Source organism: Myotis daubentonii, chromosome 5 (assembly GCF_963259705.1).
Source record: "Myotis daubentonii chromosome 5, mMyoDau2.1, whole genome shotgun sequence".
Lineage (NCBI taxonomy): Eukaryota > Metazoa > Chordata > Mammalia > Chiroptera > Vespertilionidae > Myotis > Myotis daubentonii.
The window spans coordinates 29,752,674-29,776,955 of record NC_081844.1 but is presented as its reverse complement, the minus strand read 5'-3'; the positions used below and the strand labels follow the sequence as shown (position 1 = coordinate 29,776,955).

The following is a 24,282-nucleotide window of genomic DNA, read 5'->3' as shown; positions in this document are numbered from 1 at the left end:
TGCACCAGGTCTCTACTTAAGTTAATAACAATGTACCTACCTATATAGTTTAAGTTAAAAAAATTTGGCTCTCGACAGAACCTGGCTGGAGATCCTGGCTAGAACCTGGCTAGAGAACCTGGCTAGGTGCTGATCAACTGAACGCTATCTCCGTGTCATTCCTTCTTCGCCGACTCCGTCCACACCTTTGGGAATCCCTGGACCTGCTGGGGTTGGACCCCAACAGATGGTGCCCGAAGAGGGACCCTTAGCCAACCCAAAGGGCATAGCTGACTCTTCCCTGGACACCGACACCACCATCAAGTGCGGCCCTGATGGACCCTTTGATGCAGCCCTTCAACTTGCTGACGCTTTGGGAAGCCCATCGCCAATGACACCGCCTGCTAGCCAGATCAACAAGGACAACCAAACCACCGACTTGAGGACAGCTGAAATCCCTTGACTGAAGAGGCCAGCAACCTTCTACAGGAACAAGACTCCTTGTGCACTCCATCCACTATGTTTATAGCTATGCTCGCTATCATTGCTTGTCAGTCTTCTTCCGAGTCTTAAACAACCCAATCCGAGAGGTGGCTGCTGATTTACATGTGCTATCATTTAAAAAATAAAAAAGGGGGAATTTGCTGGAAGCCGGTCCATCCTTGCTGCTTGACACAGTCGCTGCAGGGAAGAAACATCTGCACAGCATATGTTTCAAGGGACCTGGTGTATATGGCATACTGTTCTTAATATGTTTGCTCCCCTTCTTGGCGCTATGTGTTTTAACCAACGTCACCTCTCCAAGAAAGGTTGTTTCCCCAGGTAGGGATTTTTCCTTGAAGTTAGGGAGGAAATAAAACCCCTTAACTAAGTGCCAGGTGGGTAGTTAATCATTTTATTTTATTTTTTTGTAACAATCATGTTACTTTTATTTTTAATTTCTTTATTGGTTAAGGTATTGCAAATGTGTCCTCATCCCCCCATTGACCCCCAACCTTCCCCCCCTCCTGAAAGCTACATAATCTTTACTCCCTGGAATGGAGATAAGAAACGCCCTAACCTTTGGAATAGAAATTAATAGGATAAAAATCAACTGGTATAAATAGAGATGTAACAAGACAATAAAACACAGAACCTGGCTGGAGATCCTGGCTAGAACCTGGCTAGAGAACCTGGCTAGGCTGCTGATCAACTGAAATTTAAAAAAAAAAAAAAAATTGGCTCTCAAAATGAATTTCAATTGTTGTACTGCTGATATTTGGCTCTGTTGACTAATGAGTTTGCTGACCACTGCATTAGACTATGAAGAAAAATAACCCCTTAGTGATTTCCTAAATTACTACACTATCATACAGTTGGAATTGTTTTGCCTACGTTCATGAAAATAGGACAAAATCTTTTATGTCTAGGCATTTATGTCTTTCAACAATAAGGATTTGGCAAAGAAAAGGAACAAACTAATGATACAGAGAAGGGAATTGGCTTCAAAACTCCTCCCCTAGCCCTGCTGGTGTGGCTCAGTAGTTGAATGTCGACCTATGAACTAAGAGGTGGCTGGTTCGATTCTCGGTCAAGGCACACACCTGGGTTGCTGGCTCGATCCCCAGTAGGCGGTATGCAAGAGGCAGCCCATTAATGATTCTCTTTCATCACTCATGTTTTTCTCTCTCTCTTCCTCTCTCTAAAATCAATAAAAATATTTAAAATAAAAACTCCTCCATAATAAAAAGACACAGGAAGAAAAGGAAAATGAGGAAATGCGCCTCTTTAATGCCCTGAACCCGGAGGACCCAGGATTAGCAGCAGGAAAATTTCACCCCACTACCATCCACACTGCTAGATAACCTTGAAATAGGGCCCAGAGGGGTGACAGCCCCACCCCTGTATGATGAGGGAATGGTCTCCCCCTAGAAGACCTGCAGGGCACCCAATATGGCCAGGGAGCACCCCTATCCAGAGCAGGACAATTCCCTTTGAGGTAATATCCTATAGGCGAAATAAACTAGAAAGGCCAGTCCACTGGCCATTACTTGGCCCATACTTCATTTTCTACTTGAGATTTACTGAACTGGGAAAATTCCAACCCCTCATATAGGGATGATCCTGAGAAAATGACAGATCTTAACACCTCAATTTTTGCCACTCACAATCCAAACTGGGAAGATGTACAGGCTCTCCTTAACATCCTGATAACGGCAGATGAAAGGTGGCTAGCTATATATGATGCTAATGAAGAGGTTCATTGTCTCCATCAAGAGAATCCTAACAGGACTCCCCCTAACCCAGCCAGGGAAATTCCCTTGACAGAGCCCAGTGGGACCTGAATAGCAGGGACCTAGCTTTCCTAGAATATTACAAAAGTGCATATTGGAAGGGCTGAAGAAAGGGGTGCCTAAACAAAAGAACTTGAATATGATACAGGCAGTTCAACAGAAACCAAATGAAGATCCTTCTGAAGTTTTAGAAAGGATCAGGCCTATCAAAAGCACGCTGATGCTGACCCACATGCACCAGAAAATGTCCAGGTGGTAAATATGACTTTTATTGGGCAAAGTGCCCTAGATATCAGAAGGAAGCTCCAACATTTAGACTGGGGTTGGATATGAATCCCTCCCAGCTGATGGACATAGCCTTTAAAGTTTACCATGCCCAGGAAACAAGGAAATTAAAGTAGACCACTGTTTTTTTAAGAAACGGTGCGGGGAAACTAGAAGGAAAGACAGGACCCGAAATGAAAAGAGAAAGACCCACTAGGCATCAATCAATGTGCCTATTGCAAAAAGGCAGGCCACTGGAGAGAGGACTGCCTGAAACTCAAAAAGAAACAGAAACAGGATAGATGCCCTCACCAAGAATATTGGAAAGAAATAACAAATCAGTATTAAGGGAGAAAAAAGATGGCGGCTGGCAGGACGGAAGTGAGGGATAGGAAGTGAGTGAGTGAGGGCATGAAAGGAGAGTGTGTGGATGGGATATGTGTGTTGTGTGTGTGAGTGAGGGAGGGACAGTGAAATCCGGCAGGAGCAGCAGAGGCTGGCAGACCAGGCTCTCTGGGACAGGGAGAGACTACCACCTGTGGACACTCCCCAGACTGTCAGACTTGGGTATGGAGCCCACGCCATCTTAAAGGAGAGAGTGGCCTCTTCTAGGAACTCATCAGCACCACCATCCAGACAGGCCTTGGACACTGCCCGCAACCCAGCAGCCACTCCAGCCAAAATCCTGCAGCCACACCCGCAGACTCGCAGATCCTGGGATCTCCACCTCCAAAGGAGCACAGCGCCCGCAGCAGTAAGTGCAGCCTCCCCCTCCCCAGCGGCAGACCTCTAACATTGCATTTGCGCGTCTCCAGTGCGCAGGTCTCCAAAGCGCAGGTCTCCGAGGCACACCACTCACTCCATAGACTTCTCTTGGGAGTCACTATAAGCCCCAGCTGGGTGTGATTTTGTACAGACACAGGTGCACTGCCCCCCAGTAGAAATTCTGAATTCCCTCTGCCTGAATAACTGCCATACACATCCAGTTGCTACTTCAGCGCCAGGGCACCTCAGAGTGTGTCAGAGCTCAGCGCCTGGCAAAGACTCTGCCACAGTTACTCATTCCCCCTGAGCCCATCTATCCACAGGGCACTTTGGGAAGCTGCAATGAGCCTCTGCTGGGTCCGATCCCGGACAAATAGGGACGCACTCCCTGGGCAGTAGAAATTCTGAACCCACCCATCCTGGATACCGGCCCAAAGACGCCTCGATTAAGCGTGCCAGGGCCCTTCAGAGTGCTTCAGTGCGCCTGCGCTAGCAAACTCACTGTGGGTGCTCCTGTGTGCCACTACCCGGGAACGCACACCTATCCACCACAGGTGCATCAGCAAAAACTGAATTTCACCACCCCAAAGCTGCAGAACTCTGGACACTACAGTTGCATACTTTTCCAGCATGCAGGTCTCCCAAGACCACCGCTCCACAGGCAGTCATGGGGCCCCACTGTGAGCCCCGCTGGACATGCACTTAAAAAAAACAGGAATGCAGAAACACTGAATTCCCTCTTCCGGGATACCTGCCCAAAGACATTGCAATCCAGTGGCTTCAGTGCCAGGGCCCTTCAGAGTGTGTCAGTACACCCTGCTGGCAAATAGACCACAGGTGCCCCTGTGAACTGCCACTGGGATCGAGTGTATCCAACCACAGAGGGAGCAGCAAAAGCTGAGTCTGCCCACCCTACAACTACAGAACTCTGGACACCACAGTCACGCCTTTCCAGAACACAGGCCTCCTAAGCCCCACCACCCCAACAGACGGTTCCTGGGTGCCACTGTGAGTCCCCGCTGGGCACACGTGATTTCAACCAAGGGCGCAAGACAGCAAAAATTGGAAGACCCCCTCCACAGCTGCTAACTTCTAGACACCTCAGTTGCGCCTTTCCAGCTCACAGGCCTATATCAAGAGAACCCAAATAGCTCAAGTAGGGAGCTACACTAGACTACCAAGCCCAGGAGACCTGAGAGGTCACACCAGTAGCACCATACCCAAAAGAAACTGGGTAGCAAAGCAATCGGAACTACAATTAAAACATTACAGCAAAACATGGGAAGACAAAAAAGCAATCCACAAAGGAAAGAAAAAGAGAAATCACCAGAAAGGGAGTTAAATGAAATTGAGGCTACTAACTTATCAGAGAAAGAATTCAGAGTAATGGTTATAAGGATGCTCAAACGGCTGGATGACAAATGCACACAACTCAATGAGAATTATAAGGAGCTGAATGAGCATGTCACCAACATGAAAAGGAACCAAGAGGAGATGAAGAACGACATAGCTGCAATAAAGAACACAATGGAAGGCTTAAACAGCAAACTAGAAGAGGCTGAGGACCGCATCAGCGAATTAGAAGACAAGGTAGGAAAAAAACACACAAATACAGGAGCAACTGGAAGAAAAACTTAAAAGCAAGAGGAGAGCCTTAAGGGAGCTTTGGGACAACGCAAAATGGAACAACATTTGCTTAATAGGGATACCAGAAGGAGAGGAGGAGAAGCAAGGAATAGAAAACCTGTTTGAAGAAATAATGACAGAAAACTTTCCTGATACTGGCAAGAAAAAAACTACACAAGTCCAAGAAGCACACAGAGTGCCAAACAAGATGAACCCCAACAGACCAACACCAAGACACATCATAATTAAATTGGCAAACACCAATGACAAAGTAAGAATCTTAGAGGCTGCAAGAGAGAGACAGAAAGTGACCTACAAGAGATCTCCTATTAGACTATCATCTGACTTCTCCACAGAAACACACCAGGCAAGAAGGGATTGGAATGAAATATACAAAGTGATGCAAAGCAAGGGACTGAACCCAAGAATACTATACCCAGCAAGGCTATCATTCAAAATTGAAGGTGGAATCAGGAGCTTCACAGACAAAAAAGGGCTAAGAGAGTTTATTACCACCAAGCCAGCAATGCAAGAAATGCTAAAGGGACTGCTGTAAAAAGAAGAAACAGAAAGACAAGAACACAAACATTAATAATAAAAATGACCACAAACAAGTACTTTTCAATAATAACATTAAATGTAAATAGATTAAATGCTCCAATCAAAAGACACAGGGTAGCTAAATGGATAAGAAAACATGACCCATATATTTGTTGTCTGCAAGAGACCCACCTCAGAACAAAGGATTCACACAGACTGAGAGTGAAGGGATGGGAAAAAAATTTTCAGGCAAATGGAAATGAGAAAAAAGCTGGGGTTGCGATACTTATATCTGACAAAATAGACCTCAAAGTAAAGGCCATAACACAGTGGTTCTCAACCTTCCAAATGCCGCGACCCTTTAATACAGTTCATGTTGTGGTGACCCCCAACCGTAAATTATTTTCGTTGCTACTTCATAACTGTAATTTTCCTACTGTTATGAATCATAATGTAAATATCTGATATGCAGGATGTACTTTCATTATTACGAATTGAACATAATTAAAGCCAAGTGATTAATCACAAAAACAATATGTAATTATATATGTGTTTTCCGATGATCTTAGGCGAGCCCTATGAAAGGGTTGTTCGACCCCCAAAAGGGGTCGCGACCCACAGGTTGAGAACCATTGGACTAGAGTAGGCCTTCCTTCCCCTGGCTGCCGGCACCAGCTTCCCTCTTACACACAGGACCTGGGCTTCCCGCGCAGCTCCGGCTTCGTTCAGAAGGTCGTCTGGAAGATGTCCAGTCTAATTAGCATATTACACTTTTATTATTATAGATGTTCACGTTACAAGATAACATGTTTTAAGACTATTAAGTTTAAACCAGGGAAGTTGATTCATTCTTTTACTCTCTACAAGTTCTGAATAGCAACAATGGAACTAATCTGCTTTACAAGCATCTTACTGAACTAGAATAAGAGGGAAATTTAACAACAACAAAATATTGTCCCAGTTCCGTAGCACTTTTTATTTAACAACTAGAGGCCCAGTGCACAAAAAATTGTGCACTCGGGGGGGGGGGGGTGTCCCTCAGCCCAGCCTGTGCCCTCTCACAGTCTGGGACCCCGAGGGGGATGTTCACCTGCTGGCTTAGGCCCGCTCCCCGGGGGATCGGACCTAAGCTGGCAGTCAGACATCCTTAGCACTGCTGAGGAGGCGGGAGAGGCTCCTGCCACCACCACTGTGCTGGCAGCCATCAGCCTGGCTTGTGGCTGAGCAGAGCTCCCCCTGTGGGAGCGCACTGACCACCAGGGGGCAGCTCCTGCATTGAGCGTCTGCCCCTTGGTGGTCAGTGTGTGTCATAGTGACCAGTCATTCCCAGTCATTCTGCTATTAGGGTCAATTTGCATATTACCCTTTTATTATATAGGATACTCATATAATTCTTATCCCCTCCCTCTACTTTATACTTATATATATTGCAAAAGTGAAAAGGAGATTATTGGTATTTCCTCTGCACTTGGCATTAGGATTTGTAATTTTCCCCTCATGCCCTTGTTGGTTGCCTAGTTCTTAGAATCAGCAGGCCCTTAATTAATTGCAGCTTCACGGGGTATCTAATTATCTGAGACCACGATTGCTAAATGGTTCTTTAGAAACTAGCCAAGACCCAAATCAAACACAAGTTCTATTTATGATTTTTAAAAATTTGTTACTGGACTGATGTCGGACAACAAAGATGGTGGCAGGAACCAGCAATTACTGGGAAAATGTCAGGAAACAGTCTCGACAGCTGTAAAATGAACTTGACCTGAAACTAGTTTCCTTCAGTAAACTGTGTACGAGTTACAGTGACAGCAGTGCCCGAGATGGAAAACACGACAGGTATAGGAAAAACCATCTTGAAAACATTCCTGGAGAAATTCTGCAACAAAACTGGGACCGACTCTGTGGAATTACTTCAGCCTAACTGTCCTCTTCAATAAGAAACTTAAGGCCATGAGGATCAAGATCCACTCTGCATTCTTTTTTTTTCTTTTCAATTTGCATTCTAAAGTGTTTTGTTTGTTGCTCAGGTTGAAGCATGTCATGATGAATAAACTCAGTGATGAGTAAAAAAAAAAAATAATAATAATATCTAAATAAATAAATCATTTGTTATTGAAGCCATAGTGCTAGTACCTCCATATGAGAATAAGAACACAAGGGATACCCCATATATATCCAAATGAATACACTGGATTTCAGAAAACACATGTTACACACATGACCTTGAATTTACACTATTATGAAAGCCAGAAGAACAGTGTTCATTATGATGATGTATAATAAAAATGAATCACTACTCTTTGGGAAAGTTTTTGAAGCAAAAATGAAACTTCTTTAACCTTCCTCCCCCCCAAAATAAACAAATAAAACACAGCAAACATTTCTATTATATATATACAGGGCATATATATATATATATATGTATATATATATATATAATTTTTTTTAATTTTATTTTTTTTTCAAAGAAAGATTATTTTTAGTGCTACTTTCAGAGGTTTAGGACTTCTGCTTTGGAAATCTGCAGCCTGCTAGGGGAGACCAAAAAAGTATTTCCTATTGCAAAGTATTGTATGTGTAAATACTTATCACTATAAAATGTGTAGAATGGATAACATGATATACATAATAGAAATATTGCATTTTTATTTTAAAATTATTATGAAAAATAAAGTTTTAACTGTTTAAGTTTTTAAAACAGTGTTTCTGGGATATGCTATTATTAATATCTAGAAAAATCACAAGGATAATGTAAAATATAATAAATAACAATAGCTGGGGGGGGGGGGAATTCAACCCTTACCTAACACCATATCCAAAAATTAATTCAAAATAAACCAAACATCTAACCATAGGAGCTAAAACTGTAAAGCTCTTCAAAGAAAACGTAGGTCACAGGCTTCATGACACTGAATTTGGTAATGATTTCCTGGATATGACATAGGCAATGCACAGGCAAGAAAAATAAATAGGTAAAATGAACTTCATGAAAATTAAAAACTTTTATGCATCAAAGGACATGATTAACAGTGAAAAGGCAACCTGCAAAATGGGAGAAAATATTTACAAAATATACCTGATAACGAATTGATATCTAGAATATGGAGATAACTCCTCTTCAATAACCAAAAAAACAACAATTCAAAAACAGTCAAAGAACTTGAACAGATATTTCTCCAAAGAATGTGGCCGATAAGCACACTAATAAAAAGATGCTCCCTAATTATTAAAGAAATGTAAATCAAAACCACAATGACATACTATCTCACACATTATTATGGATAGTATCAAAAAAGAGAAAACAATTGTTGACAAGAATGTGGAGAAATTAGGCCCCTTGGGCACTGTTAGTAACAATGGAAAATATTACAGCTTCTGAGAAAAACAGCATAGTGGTTCCTCAAAAATTAAAAATAGATTTATCAGAGAAACCAAGATGGCGGCATAGGTAAACACCTGAAATTGCTGCCTCGCACAACCACTTCAAAAATACAACTAAAAGACAAAACAGACCTCATCCAGAACCACAGGAAGGCTGGCTGAGTGGAAATTCTACAACTAGAAGGAAAGAGAAAAGCACACTGAGACTCAGAGGAGGTGTGGAAGTAAAGTGCAGAGGTACGGAGGCTCGAGCGCATGCGGAAAGGGGCTGGCAATGGAGGACACCGGTGTGTTTTGCAATCGGGAGGGAGGCACAAGCTCCTGACGACCTGACTCCAGTTCCGGGCGAGTCTCTGGGGACCCAGACTCATACGGGGAAAAACTGGACTGTCTGGCAGCGGGCGGAACTCGAGGGCGGCTTTCTCTCAGAGTTGCTTGCAGCGATTACCAGGACACTGAGACCCGGGACCTCTTAGGGCAGGACTGGGGATCAGCCATAGCTGTTTGCTCCGCCCTGTTGATTCCCTGAGACCCTGCCCCACCCTAGCTGTGCACAGAGGCTTTTGCATATGAATGGGCTGGCCCTTTGAGATCTAAAATTACCTAACAAACTGCAGCTGGGTCAGAGAGACCCAGAACTTCCAAAAGAAGACCCAAGGCTCCACAGCAGCTTGCACTGCTTCACAGCTGGGCCTCATCTGGGCACCTCCAAAACCCAAACAAGGAAGAGGAACCTGCAGAATCCTCCGTAGCTCCTACTGGGTAGCCTCAGGCAGAGGCTAAATTAGCACCACCTTAGATATCCAAGAGCCTGTGTACCCAGTGGTCAGATTGGGACCATCCAGATTACAACTCCTCAGATCCAAAAGGGACACACTCAGGGGGCAGACTCAGTGAGCACCAAAGCCCCACTGAAGCAAGTCTTGCCCCATAAGGGTGTCTTCAGCACAGAAGTTCTCCCACTGTAGACACAGCTGATTCTCACAGCCAACTGGCCTGGAGGTCAATTCCTCCCAACAATCAAGGCTTAACTACAACCAGACTGTGCACACAGCCCACTAAGGGGTGCACCAAGAGTGTCCACCTCAGGTAATTGGGGAGGCTGATCCACTGGGCCCTATAGGACACCTAGCACAGAAAGCCACTCTATCAACACAGGAAAGCATAAAAAATGTGGAGACAAAGAAACAGATCACAAATGACAGAAATGGAGGAAAGCAAACGACTGGATATAGAGTTCAAAACCACAGTTATAAGATTTTCCAAGAATTTTCTAGAAACCGCTGATAAATTTAGTGAGACCCCCGAGGATATGAAAAAAGACCAACTAGAAATTAAGCATACACTGACTGAAATAAAGAATAATATACAGAGATCCAACAGCAGACAAGAGGATCCCAAGAATCAAGTCAAAGATTTGAAATACGAAGAAGTAAAAAACACCCAACCGGAAAAGCAAAAAGAAAAAAGAATCCAAAAATATCAAGATAGTGTAAGGAGCCTCTGGGACAACTTCAAGCATCCTAACATCCGAATTATAGGGGTGCCAGAAGAAGAGAGAGAGCAAGATATTGAAAACCTATTTGAAGAAATAATGACAGAAAACTCCCCCCACCTGGTGAAAGAAATAGACTTACAAGTCCAGGAAGCACAGAGAACCCCAAACAAAAGGAATCCAAAGAGGACCACACCAAGACACATCATAATTAAAATGCCAAGGGCAAAAGACAAAGAGAAAATCTTAAAAGCAGCAAGAGAAAAAAAGTCAGTTACCAACAAGGGAGTACCCATATGATTGTCAGCTGATTTCTCAACAGAAACTATGCAGGCCAGAGGGAGTGGCAAGAAATATTCAAAGTGATGACTAGCAAGAACCTACAACCAAGATTACTTTATCCAGCAAAGCAATCATTCAGAATTGAAGGTCAGATAAAGAGCTTCACTGATAAGAAAAAGCTAAAGGAGTTCATCACCACCAAACCAGTATTATATGAAATGCTGAAAGGTATTCTTTAAGAAGAGGAAGAAGAAAAAAGTAAAGATAAAAATTATGAACAACAAATACATAGCTATCAACAAGTGAATCTAAAAATCAAGTGAATAAAAAATCTAATGAACAGAGTAAACTGGTGAATATAATAGAATCATGGGCACAAAAAGGGAGTGGACTGACAATTTTCAGGGGGGAAAGGGGTGCGGGGGTACAGGAAGAGACTGGACAAAAATCGTACACCTATGGATGAGGACAGTGGGGGGGTAAGGGCAGAGGGTGGGGTAGGAACTGGGTGGAGGGGAGCTATGGGGGGAAAAAAGAGGAACAACTGTAATAATCTGAACAATAAAGATTTATTTTTTAAAAAAATAGATTTATCAGACCACCTAGCAAATAAACTTCTCAGTATATGCCCAAAAGAATTGAAAGCAGGGGTCTCAAGGAAATAATCTGTTTACTCATGATCATTCCAGCATTACTCACAGTATCGAAAACAGTGGTTCTCAACCTGTAGGTTGCGACTCCTTTGGGGATCGAACAACCCATTCACAGGGGTCGCCTAAGACCATCAGAAAACACATATGTAATTACATATTGTTTTTGTGATTAATCACTATGCTTTAATTATGTTCAATTTGTAACAATGAAACTGGGGGTCACCACAACATGAGGAACTGTATTAAAGGGTCGCAGCATTTGCCCTAGCCAGCTTGGCTCAGTGGATAGAGTGTCAGCCTGCGGACTGAAAGGTCCCAGGTTCGATTCCGGCCAAGGGCACATGCCTGGGTTGCGGGCTCAATCGCCAGTGCGGGGCATGCAGGAAGCAGCCAATCAATGATTCTCTCTCATCATTGATGTTTCTATCTCTCTCTCTCATTCTCCCTTCCTCTCTGAAGTCAATAAATATGTTTAAAAAAAAAAAAAAAAGGGGTTGCGGCATTAGGAAGGTTGAGAACCACTGATCTAACACATGGAAGCAACCCAAGTGTCCAGGATAATTGGATGGATATGCAAATGTGGTGCATCCACACCATGGAATATTATTCAGCCTTAAAAAGGAATGAAGCATTGATATACACTACACCATAGATGAGCCTCCATACCCATCAGTATGGCTATAACACAACAAAAAACAGAAAAATTACAAGCACTGAGAAGGATGCAGAAAAATAGGAACCCTCAGATACTGCTGGTGGGAACATGAAATGGTGCAGCAAATTACCCTCTGACCCAGCTATTCCACTCCGAGGTATCCACACAAAAGAACTGAAAACTGGACCTCAAACACATACTAATACATGCACAGATATGTTCATAGCAGCACCTTTCATAGCAGCAAGTAGGTGGTACAGCTGATCTTCATAATTCCTGGATCCCAGCAAATTTTATTGATAACCTAAACCAGCACTCGTGGTTTCCACACTCACAGACATAAACATTGTGGTGAAAACTTTGAGTCGCCCAACAAACTCATTCCCCACTCAGACTTCTTATTTCAGCTCTCAGACTGTAAACAAGTGTCCTAGTATATTTCGTGCCAGTGTTTTTTCTACTGTTGTGCTTTTTGTTGGTGATTTTGCTAGCTGAAATGGCCCCAAGCATAGTGCTGAAGTGCTGTCAACAGTTCCTAAGCACAGGAAGGCTGTAACATGCCTTACAAAGAAAATACATTTTTTTATATAAGCTTGGTTCAAGCATGAATTATAGTGCTGTTGGCTGAGTTCGATGTTAATGAATCAACAATGTATATTAAGTAAGGTGCCTTTAAACAAAAACACACACAACACAGGTTATGCACTGATCAATTAATGAAAACACTGTGACTAGAGCAGAGGTTCTCAACCTTCCTAATGCCTCGACCTTTAATACAGTTCCTCATGTTGTGGTGACCCCCAATTTCACTGTTACAAATTGAACATAATTAAAGCATAGTGATTAATCACAAAAACAATATGTAATTATATATGTGTTTTCCGATGGTCTTAGGCGACCCCTGTGAAAGGGTCGTTCGACCCCCAAAGGGGTCGCGACCCACAGGTTGAGAACTGCTGGACTAGATGCTTGCAGGAAACTAACCCCAAATTCCCCCTTGTAACAATAGTTGTTTTCACTAATCCCATGTACTTGGTGACTTTACAGAATATAACTATTCTGAGTATTAATTTTTGTTTTTAATATATTTTATTGATTTTTTACAGAGAGGAAGGGAGAGGGATAGTGTTAGAAACATCGATGAGAGAGAAACATGGATCAGCTGCCTCCTGCACACTCCCTACTGGGGATGGCCCGCAACCAAGGTACATGCCCTTGACCGGAATCGAACCTGGGACCCTTGAGTCTGCAGGCCGACGCTCTATCCACTGAGCCAAACCGGCTAGGGCACTATTCTGAGTATTAGAATCAACTGTGTATCTATGCAACAGAATGTTACCCAGCCATAAACAGGAATGAAGCCCTGATACATACTATAACATGGCTGAACCTCGGAAACATTACACTAAGTGAAAGAAGTCAGACACAACAGGACACATATTGTATGATTATTTTTACATGAAATGTCTAGAACAGGTAAATCCATAGAACAGAAAGCAGATCACAGGTTGCCAGAAGGTGGGCGTGGGGAGAATAGGGAGACGAAAATTTTGAAACCAGAGGCAGTGGTTGCACATCATCATGAGGCACTAAATGCCAATGAACTGTACACTGTAAAATGGTTAACTATGTTATGTGAATTTCACCTCAATCACTTTTTTTATAATTATGGTCTCATAGAAAAGTATTTGGTTTCTGTCTCCATTTCCTGCGACAGAGATAAACCCTTGGAATTTCCCGAGTGATAGGGATGACTGGAGCATCGTTTGTTGTAATGAGGTGACTTCTGGTGGGCCCCTAGACAGCCTGGGATTGGGCTGGTCCCCAGAAAGACTAAGCCTTAATTAGAAGCTCAGAACTTTCAGCCCCACCTTCAACCTCTGGGGAGAGAAGAAGAGCTGGGAATTGAGTTAATCACCAATGGCCAATGATTTAATCAATCGTGTCTGCATAATGAAGCCTGTATAAAAACCCCTAAACAACAGGGTTCGGAGAATTTCCAGGGAGGTGAACATGTGCAATGCTGGGAGGGTGGTGTACCTGGAAGCTCTGTATCCCTACACCATACCTTGCCCCATTCATCTCTTCCATCTGGCTGTTCCTGAATTGTATCCCCTATAATAAATGATAACAGTAAGTAAAATGTTTATCAGAGTTTTGTGAGCTGTTCTAGCAAATTATAAAACTTTAGGAGGGGTTCATGGGAACCCTTAATTTGTTGAAGTGGAGGCATTTCTGTGGGGCTGAGCCCTTACCCTGTAGGGTCTGCGGTAACTCTAGGCAGATGGCATAAGTAAATGAACTGCTGGACACCACCAGTGCCTAGAGGATCAAAGAATTGGAGAAGAGGTGCTGGAAAAGGCAGCGTGCATTTGGTTTCAGAAGGAAAACAAACCGAAACCGGTTTGGCTCGGTGGATAGAGCGTCGGCCTGCGGACTGAGGGGTCCCGGGTTCGATTCCAGTCAAGGGCATGTACCTGGGTTGCGGGCACATCCCCAGTGGGAGACGTGCAGGAGGCAGCTGATCGATGTTTCTCTTTCATCATGTTTCTAGCTCTCTATCTCTCTCCCTTCCTCTCTGTAGAAAATCAATAAAATATATTTAAAAAAAAAAAAAAAGAAAACAAAACCTTTCACTTGGTGTCAGAAGTAGCAAGCAGAGTAAAAACAGTTTAATGATGCTCAAATGTTATTTTTGTAATCAAAGCCCCACCCTCATTTTTTTCCCTTGGGGGAAAGGAGTGGTTATCTCTAAAAGAGCGTCCTGCCAACAGGTCCAACGTCGTCCTTATGTAAGTTCTAGTGCCAAACATCATGTAAAATAGAATTCCTTCATCTCACTGTCAATGCCACCTTCAGGAGCTAATGTGGTTAAACACATCTCACACTTACATGAGAGAACCGCCTGAGTCTGCGAAAGCGCCTTTTCTGTCCTGGGTGTAGAGCTACCCTGTTCACCAGAGAAGCCAGTCATCTTTCTTCATCTCTGGGACCTCCACCTCCACTGGGCCTGCAAGCCTCCAAGGCTGCTCTGTCCACTCACCTCTCTTACCCAGATTTACTGGAAAGAGGCAAAAACACTTCACAGCAACAACAGCACAAAACTAATGAAATGCATATGTGCAGGGTACTGGGCCCAGGACCTCACTGTCCATCTCTCTGTGAATCTTCTTAACAGCCTTGAGAAGCCAACACAATTAGGAAGTCCATCTCATGGAGGGACTGAGGCCCAGAGAAGTAACCTGTGCACAGAGCCACTTCCACTTCAAAAATCCACTTACCTTACATACAGCAGAGGACTAAGTCATGGCTGAAAACCAAATGCAACCATTGCCTACATCAGGGTAGAAAAATCACCAGTGGATCCACTCATGATGACCCTGTTTCCAACACTACTCCAAACCTGTACAAGCTACTTTTGCAATGAACCACCATTCACTTTTCCAGAACTCTCTGATCTTTACAAAACTTCCAAAGCAGGAACCCACAATTAGACATCTGCAAAACACAATACATAAAATCATACTGTCCCTGTCACCCAGATGTCACCAAAAACCAGAATCCATGAACAGCTGTTGCTCCAGGTCAAGCATGTCTCAGGTGTGCATATAGGACTACATACTCTGCTGGTTCAAATCCTAACTCCGCAACTTACTGTGTGGCCTTGAGCCTGTGACTGAGTATCCAGGAGCTTCTTCTTCCATAGAATGGGGGCATCACCTTGCTCCAGGGCTTGTTTGGAGACAAGTACCCACTTAGCACAGTAAGCTAAAAACCCACTTAGTAACTTCACTGTATCCCAGACCCCTTTTGTGTGCGCAGAGTCCATCTCTGAGGACAAAACCACCATCAGGAATAGAGGACTCCAGCGAGCAGCCTGCAGAGCACAGCGTCCAACATCCTGAGAGAAGATGCTGCAATTCTGAGAATAGGCCCACAGTGGCAGTCTGGCTACACAGCCTCTATAGGAACTGGTCAGACAAGTAGACCTACGAACGTGACCTTTTTTTGTTACAGAAAAACCAGTCATCCACCAACAACAGGGTTCAAATGAAAAACACATGCTGAAATCTGAAAAACCTACACCTAAAATGGGAAAACTCTGCTGTATTAAATTAGAACTAAAAAACGGGACCAGAACAAAAATCCTTAACCCAAAACCAGTTGCTGCCATGACTGCTGGATGCTCAGGTTGATAAGATGCACACATGCTCCTTCTGAAGAACAGCACCTCAGGGCCTCACAAAGGAAAGAGGCAATTAAAGAGACGCACAGGGTCCTTCACTGCCTGTGGAAGACATGTGCACGCACGCACGCACGCACCCAGCACTCCTAAGTAAGCAAGCCCAAAGAATCTGAAAGATCAGGACACCCTCGGAGAGGTCCTCTGCCCCTCAATGCCCCAGTGTATGTGAGGACGCTGTACCTAGCAGGGACAAGTCCTATGGTCAGAGACCCACCTGTTCCCTTCCCTACCGGGACAGGAACATCGGGGTAGAACACCTCAGGGACTCAGTATAGGAATGGCCCTGAAGTCTGGATGACAAAACCCAGGAAAGCACTCCTCAGGTAAGGACTGAGAGGAGCTGCCCCAAAGAGTCACCACTTCCCTAGGTGCCCCTTTTGAGGGAGAACCTGGGTGCCTCCCCACCATCCACATGAGAGGTCTGAGGTACTAAGTGGCTGCAGAAGCCACCACAGGGAAAGGTCCTGGCTGAGCAGAAACACCACCTGCCTCACCTCTCTCCATTCTCTCTGGAGAATCTGAAGATCAGCAAAGATCCCCTGTGCCAGGAGAAGGGGCACTAAGACCAACTGGCCACCTCTGTGTACTGCCCAGCTTCAGCATGGCACCCCACACCCCTGGGGACAGCAGGAGCTTCCCGGCAGACCCCTGGGCCTCACAAAGAAACAGGGACAGCGGGAAATCGAGTGGACACCATCAGGGCCCTAGTGAACACTGCCAGAGCCCAGGTGACTGCAAACATGCCTTCAGGAGGGAGAGAAAGGACTGCGTGTCGGGGACCAGACAAGTCACCCAAGGGCACACAAAAGCTCGCTGATATGTGGGGCCCAAAACTGCTTCTAAGCCTCAAAGGAGTTGAATTGAAACCCAGAGATGAGCTTAGCTAGCTTCAAGGATTCCATCACCACTGCCCGCCCCTAGAGTGCCAATGTACAGGACTGTTGGCGTTTTCTGCAGATGGACTGTCTCTTGAACCACCAAGGGGGTACTTTCATCATCCCTTTCCACAGGGAACTGGAGAGGCTGGTGACACCTGTACCAGGACTGAGTCCCCTGCATCAGTTCTCCTGCCTCCACACGCCCTTGCCTGGCCTCCCTAATCAGGTCCTTGGAAGACTATCCCCAAAGGGTGCAGCATCTCCTCTGCACCTCCTCCAGACGCCCTGCTGAAAGTTAGGGCACAGCCTTTTCTTGGCGCAGACAGGTTGGGCTCTGCTCTCAAGGGTGGCCGGTCACAGGACTCTCAGGCCTTGCTTCCACGAAAGCCTTGGTGGCCCAGGCTTCTGAGAAGTGGCCCCCAGATGGTCGCAGAGTTGACTCCCACTTTGCTGCACTTGTTGAAATGTCCCTCAGCTCCCAGTGGGGCAGCACACCTGAGTGCCATCCCCAGAGGTCCTTGACACCAGGTGGTTTGCAGAACAGCCAGGCATGAAAAAAGAACTCATTAAGGAAGTGGTGGCATCCACAGGCCTCACAGGGAGATATCCTTCCTGAAAGACAGAGGAGCTGCCTGCAGCCAGTCCAGCTGTGCTTGTGAAAAAGCACCCAACCACGGCCAAACCACCTCCAAGCCAGGAAAGGTGTCTGTGAGAAGGAGCAGAAGGAAGTTGCAGGAAAGCTCTTTAATTGTAATTATTAGGCTTTAAAAAAACCTAAAACTATAGTCTGAATCTGTTCCCCCCCAAATTCACTTGTTGAAATCCTAACCCCAAAGGTGACGGTGTTGGGAGGTGGGGGCCTCTGGGAGGTGACTTTGTCCTAAGGGTGGAGCCCCCATGAATGGGTTTAGTGCCCTTATAAAAGAGACTCCTAAGGGCTCTCACCCCTTCTTCCATGTAAGGACACAGAAAGAAGTCTGTAACTGGGAAGAGGGGCCGGCACTTGATCTTGGACTTCTAGCCTCCAGAACTGTGAGCAATAAACTTCTGTTGTTTATAAGCCACCCAGTCTGTGGTATTTTGTTATACCATCCCAAATGGACTAATAGTTATCAATATATATTCACTGTAAATGTTTATAAAATATACATGGAGGAAAAGAAAAACACCTTATAATCCTACCACCCACATTACCTGTTAACATTTTTAATGTATACAGTAATTCTTATTTCCTATTTCCTATATTGTGTATATTGGCTGGAAAAGTCCTTGCTTTTTCATTCAATAATATTAAAAACTTCCCTCCCCCACCCAGATCATCGAAGAGTCTATTCAGGAGATATACCATAACTTTAACCAATCGCCTACTGTCAGACATTTAGATAATTTCCAGATCTTTGCACTAATCACAGTCCAGTACTAAGCCTCTAGAACCATCCACAAATCTAGCCGTCATGGAATGTCGCTGCTGACTTAGGGAATGCACGCACTTTCAGGTGATCCCGGAGAGGTCACAAACACTTGCACTCCCAACTGCCGTTGGTGCCCATTTTCCCAGCCCCCCTCTCCCACTGGAGAGGCAGAAACCCTTCAAAACCAGGACTTTAGTGTGAACACCTCCGCTAACAGTAATCCCAGCATTCCCTCAGCGCTGTCACTGATTCTACTTCCTCTTTTGTGAAATGTGCGTGCTTCCTGTTGCCACTTCCGGGATCCTACCTTGTTTTTGAAGTGCACCTCGATGGGCATGATGAAGCCAGCGTAACCCGACTCCTCCACTTTGTATGGGGGCTCCTTACACACTAAAAAGAAAGGGAAAAGGCATCTGTCAGCTTCCTGATCATTCAAAGGCCTCACCACCAGCAGCAGTAGGCCCGCCACGTTCTGCGCCTCCTCTCTGGGGCTCACTGGCCCCGCCAGAGCATGGCTTTTCAGCAAGCCAGTTTCCCCTGTGAGTAATGAATCCTGTGCCTAATTCCATGCCAAAGAGGTCATGGGGAACCGAAGGAGCAGAACAGAAGAAAGGAGACCCTGATATGCCATGGTGGGAGAGTGGGAAAGGACATGAGACTAGCTAAGGCAGAGCAGCCAGTGCTGGCTACAGGTCACACAAGTTTAACTGACTCAGGGCAGTCAGTATGACATGTATGAAGTGGGAGACCCCATGGGTCCCTGGTCTCCCAGGGAAGATAGTGCACACTACAGCATCTACCTGTCTCCACCGCTCCCTCAAACACGTGAACTGATGCCCAGAGGAGATGGCCTGGTCTCAGCTGGGATTCTCTCCTGGGTCCATTTGAGCACCTAACAAAAGCATTCCCAACTGTGTGAGTGATGTGAACAGAGAGATTCATTAACCCCAGGAATTTTTTTTTAAGTTGAAACTAGAAGAACAGCAATGTACAAGTAAAAGAGTCTCCCACAATCTCACCCTCCAGAATGTACTGACAATGTTTTGACATATATGCTGTCATTATGCAAGAAACGTGAAAATATTGTTCTCCCACTTTTAAGAAAAAAAAATCAGAACAGTACAGATTAAATCACCCCTGTCCTCCACCTCTCTGTCCCCAGAGGCAACCACTACTGGGAACAGGAAAAATCCTGCCAATTGTTAAAACCTTTATACACCTATATCTGTATCAGTCAGATAATTCTTAAGTAGGCCAGAAATTGCTAAAAAACAGTATATGGAATAAAATGAAACATGAGTTCTTTTAAATTAAAACACTAAGACTTTTTTAAAAATATATTTTTTTTTCAGCTCTCAAATATCCTATCTAATATCATGTATCTCAAATATCTCATCTATCCAAAGAAAACTGGCAAGCAGGGTGGGCTTGAAGTCATTAGTGACCCTCCACAGCAGGGCTGGTCAGACAGCCTTGTTTGGACCTCAGTCTACAAACCCCAGGGGAGCAGGGGACGGGCTTGTGGCTCAGGCCTGGGAAACCTTGCTGGCCCCAGAGTTGGGAGCCGTCTTGGGTGACCTAGGCCCGAATCTCTATTCCAGCTAGTCCCCTTCTGTTCCTTGGATATCCTCCATGGATGCTGGATGGGCACCTCAAATATAGCCTGCCCCCAATCACCTATTCATACCCTCCTAAACCTACACCTCCTCCAGGGTCTCACAGCTCAGAACACAGGCTGTCCACCACTCACCCAAGGACTGAGGACTGAGACTCTCCCTCTCCCACAGATCACCTTTGCCAAGCTCTACGAGCTCCACCTTCATACTGCCTGCAACGCACCCTCCATGCCTGGCACTCTGTGTGGGTCACTATCCAGTGACTCACTAGCCATCCTGCCTCAGGCTCACTCCTGAGCATCATCTGCAAGCCTGACTGTCCCATGATGGCTCCCCGGCTTCGAGCCCCTCAAGGGGGACTGCGGGGCAGTGCATCACCTCCAGCCTCATCTCTTCCCAGCCCAAACTCAGGTCCTAAGATTTAGTCCCGCTGAAACTCTCAGATCACTTCCTCCAGGACCCCTGCTCTGAGCCCTAACCCCATTTCCAGGTCATGGTTCCCTCCCACAGGCCTCCAGCATCCTGTGTCACTCAATCACAGGACTTCCATGTTTACTCTGCCACCTTTCTCAATCCTTACATCAGCTCTATTTCACTTACTGTCACATGCCCAGGGCCAGGACCAGAGCCAAACCTTTCAAAAACATTCAATAAAAATGGGAAATAGCTGTAATACTATCAACAATAAAAAATATATTTAAAAATTTTTTTCAACAAGAATCTGTCAGATACTGCTGAGAGAACCACATGCCACGCTCCTTCAGGTTCTACACCAAAGTAAAGGGATGGACCAGGAGCAAAAATTAAACTGGATTGGGAGGCCAGGTCATGGCCTGCCTCTCTCTGAACCTCTGGACCCTGTTTAAGAGAACTGAGAGAGCAAGTGGAGTCTCTCCAGCTGCATGAAAGCTGGCTGCCTAATGCTCTGCCCAATCCCACCAACCATAAGCCCCTGTAGTCTAGCACGGGGGTGGGCACCTGGCAGGCACCCAAATACTTGTTAAATTAATCTGAATCCAAGAAGGAAATGAAAGTAGAGCAGAGAGGAAGGGTGGCCTGTCTTCAGTGCACAATAGCCTACAGCAGAGGAACAGATAAAATGCATAGGCAAGGCAGTGGTCTGCAGTTCTGCTCCCAACTCCACGCTCCACCCCCAGTCTAACTCCCGTCCACCATCAAGGTCCAAGTCAGGGCCCACTTCCTTGCGAGGTCTGACCTGGCTTCCCTTAGTCTCTGACTTCCAGGTCACCTACTTCTTCTGAGGGTAGTTATCTTTTCAAGAGTACATGTTATGCCCTGGCTGCTGTGGCTCAGCTGTTTGAGTGTCATTCCATGCACCAAAAGATTGATTTGTTTCCCGGTCAGGGCACATGCCTAGTTCGTGGGTTCAGTCCCCAGAGGGGGGTGTGCAGGAGGCAGCTGAACAATGTTTCGCTCTCACATTGATGTTTCTCTCTCCCTCCCCCTTCCTCTCTCTCTAATATTTTTTAAAAGAGTATATGTCACATCTGATCTCCATGTTTCTACCAGACTACAAACCTTTTAAAGGAAGAGATGTGTGGGTTTCTCAACATCTCTCCAAAGGCCTATCACATGACAGGCACTGCGAGGCTGAAAAACATCTATCCTTTCAGAATTGGGAAAAAGAGAGACCAAGCAGATGCCCACGGAAACCAAAGTGAGACAAATTTGATAGGAAATAAAGACAGTAAAGAGGGGAGGGAGGTGATGTAAGCTATGGAGAAATTTCTGGAAAGAAAAAAGTGAATGAGACCACGCTGGGCAAGGAGACAGGAAAAGGAAGCTGCGGCCCAGAACATGCCATGGGGCACTGCAGGGTAGGCAAAAGCCCCACTGATGCCAGATCCCCAAAAGGCAAGGGGTGTGGCACCTACAGATTCAGTAAAGGGCAGGAGAAGCTGGAGAGGGGAAGGGAGGAAGACAGGGAGTGACTGCTAATGATGGGCAAGAAGTTTGTTTACTTGTGGGATGATGAAAATGTTCTGGAATGAGAGTGGTGATGGTTGCACAACTTATGAATACACTAAAAGCACTGAACTATACACATTAAAAGGATGAATTTTATCATGTGTGACTTTTATTTTAGTAAAGCAGTTATTAAAAAAAAAAAAAGCCAACATAGAGGCTGTACTTGAACAACGGCCCTGGGATTCATCCTGCCACCCACCACCACTCCAGGCACAGCAGTTTCAAGCTTCCCTATGGGGAAATCCAGGTGATTCCATGTCTCAGGAGAAGAGTCAACTGTCTGGAAGAAGCTAAAGCCTACAGTATAAAAACTGGACCCAGAGTAAAGCCCTTCTCATTTAGGAAAACACTGCGGGTTTGATTCCCAGTCAGGGCACATACCTAGTTGTAGGTCTGATCCCCGATCGGAATGCGTACTGGAAGCAATCTATCAATCTTTCTTGCTTTCTCTCTCTCTCTCTCTCATTAAATTTTTTTTTAAATGTCCTCAGGTGAGAATTTTATTTATTTATTTTTTTAAATGTTAATCTTGTTGTTGTTGTTTTATTTATTTATTTATTTTTTTATTGCTTAAAGTAATACAAAGGGTATTACAAGAAATGTTTGAAGCATCATCCCTGGTTCGATGTCTCACTTTCACATCTCTCCCTATCCCTCTTCCTCTCTCTAAAAATCAATTTAAAATATTTTTAAAAACAAGAAGCTGGAGTCATTGTCCTCAGGTCTAAAATATGCCCCCAAACAAAAATAATTTTAAAAGGGAAAATGAGGGAATAAGATAGGGCTTTTAAGTACAAATATAGTACTGATGATTTTTTTAATTCCATGCAAAGACTAAAGCTAAGGAAATTTCCTAGAATATAGAGCAAAAAAACATGTTTCTTAAAAGAAAAAGGTGAGACATGAAGAAACAATTCAGAAGGTCAAACAAATGCTAACAGCAGCTAATATTAATAAAGCACCTACTGTGTGCCAGGTACTATTATCAGCACTTGATACATATTAATTCATTTAATCCTTACAACAACCTTGAGGCAGATACAATTGTTTCCATTTTATAGATAAAATATTTACACATAGAGAAGTAATAACCATCCTAGAAAGAGAAAACAGATAAAATACATAGATGAAAAGAAATAATCAAAGATTAAAAAAAAACTTTCTGGAGCTAAATGAAGGACATCACAGAAAAAAACAAAACAAAAACAAAAAAACCCCTCAGAACCAATATCTTAAAAAGTAGCTTAAATGCTTCTAGAGAAAAAACAGGTCATTTACAATAAAACAAGAACCTAACTGCATCAGACTTTTCTGAAGACTACGAAGCAAATACTTTCAAAGCTCTAAATGATAGTAATTCTCAAACTAGAATTTTATACTCATCCAAACTAGCACCCCAGTGTGAGAGCAGAATAATGGTACTTTCAAACATACTAGGAGTCAAAAAGTTCATTTCCCACTTACCTTTCTTGGGAAATGTCCTAAGTCAGTGGTCGGCAAACTGCAGCTGGCGAACCACATGTGGCTCTGTGGCCCCTTGAGTGTGGCTCTTCCACAAAATACCACATGGGTGTGCATGTACAGTGCGATTGAAATTTCGTGGCCCATGCGCAGAAGTCGGTATTTTGTGGAAGAGCCACACTCAAGGGGCCAAAGAGCCACATGTGGCTCGCAAGCCGCAGTTTGCTGACCACTGTCCTAAGTAATCAATCTCTTGGGATATTACTTGTGAAATTACTCCAGAAAAACAAAACAAAACGTAAGGTAACACATAAATCCGCTCAGGAGAACAGTAAAGGAACATCTCAGCGGGGTGACTAGAGAGGTGGCTTTGAGAGGAGCCAGCCCTTATTAGAGGAAGGAAGACAGAGAGAACCAGAATGAAATATTCAGGGCGGGAAAAATCCATTGACTAAATGAAATGATTGAGGATAGAAAAAAGTGGAGGTATGATGAAGACACAATGCAATGGGAGAAAAGGGAGAAGCAAAGGGGTATTCAAAAAGTTAGGGCCCAAACATGAAGCAAAAGACCCAGGACTGAATTTTAACCAAGAATGATAAAGAAAGAACTCATCTGCCTTGACATTACCTTGAGTGTTCTTCTGTGAGTGACCCAGAGTTCAGAGAGAATGAATGAAAACCTGGCATCCTGACTAGCCCAACAGTGAACAAAGTCAATAAAGTCAATACTGCTTACTGGTTTCCAGCTTTTAGTCAATTTCTGATCCC

The 24,282-nt window shown here is 44.4% G+C and overlaps 1 protein-coding gene across 4 annotated transcripts in view; it reads right to left on the bottom strand.

Annotated features, from left to right (window-relative positions):
• The window catches only part of MLLT1 (MLLT1 super elongation complex subunit), an 82,513-nt gene that overhangs the window by 45,411 nt on the left and 12,820 nt on the right, over positions 1-24,282 (bottom strand). For 3 of the 4 annotated variants that reach the window (XM_059696959.1, XM_059696957.1, XM_059696956.1), the window contains exon 3: positions 18,754-18,836. The exons of the other annotated variant lie outside the window; for it this stretch is intronic. In XM_059696959.1, coding sequence (XP_059552942.1) covers positions 18,754-18,836 — 83 coding nt within the window. The remainder of the gene's footprint in view (positions 1-18,753; positions 18,837-24,282) is intronic. 4 annotated transcript variants of the gene reach the window in all.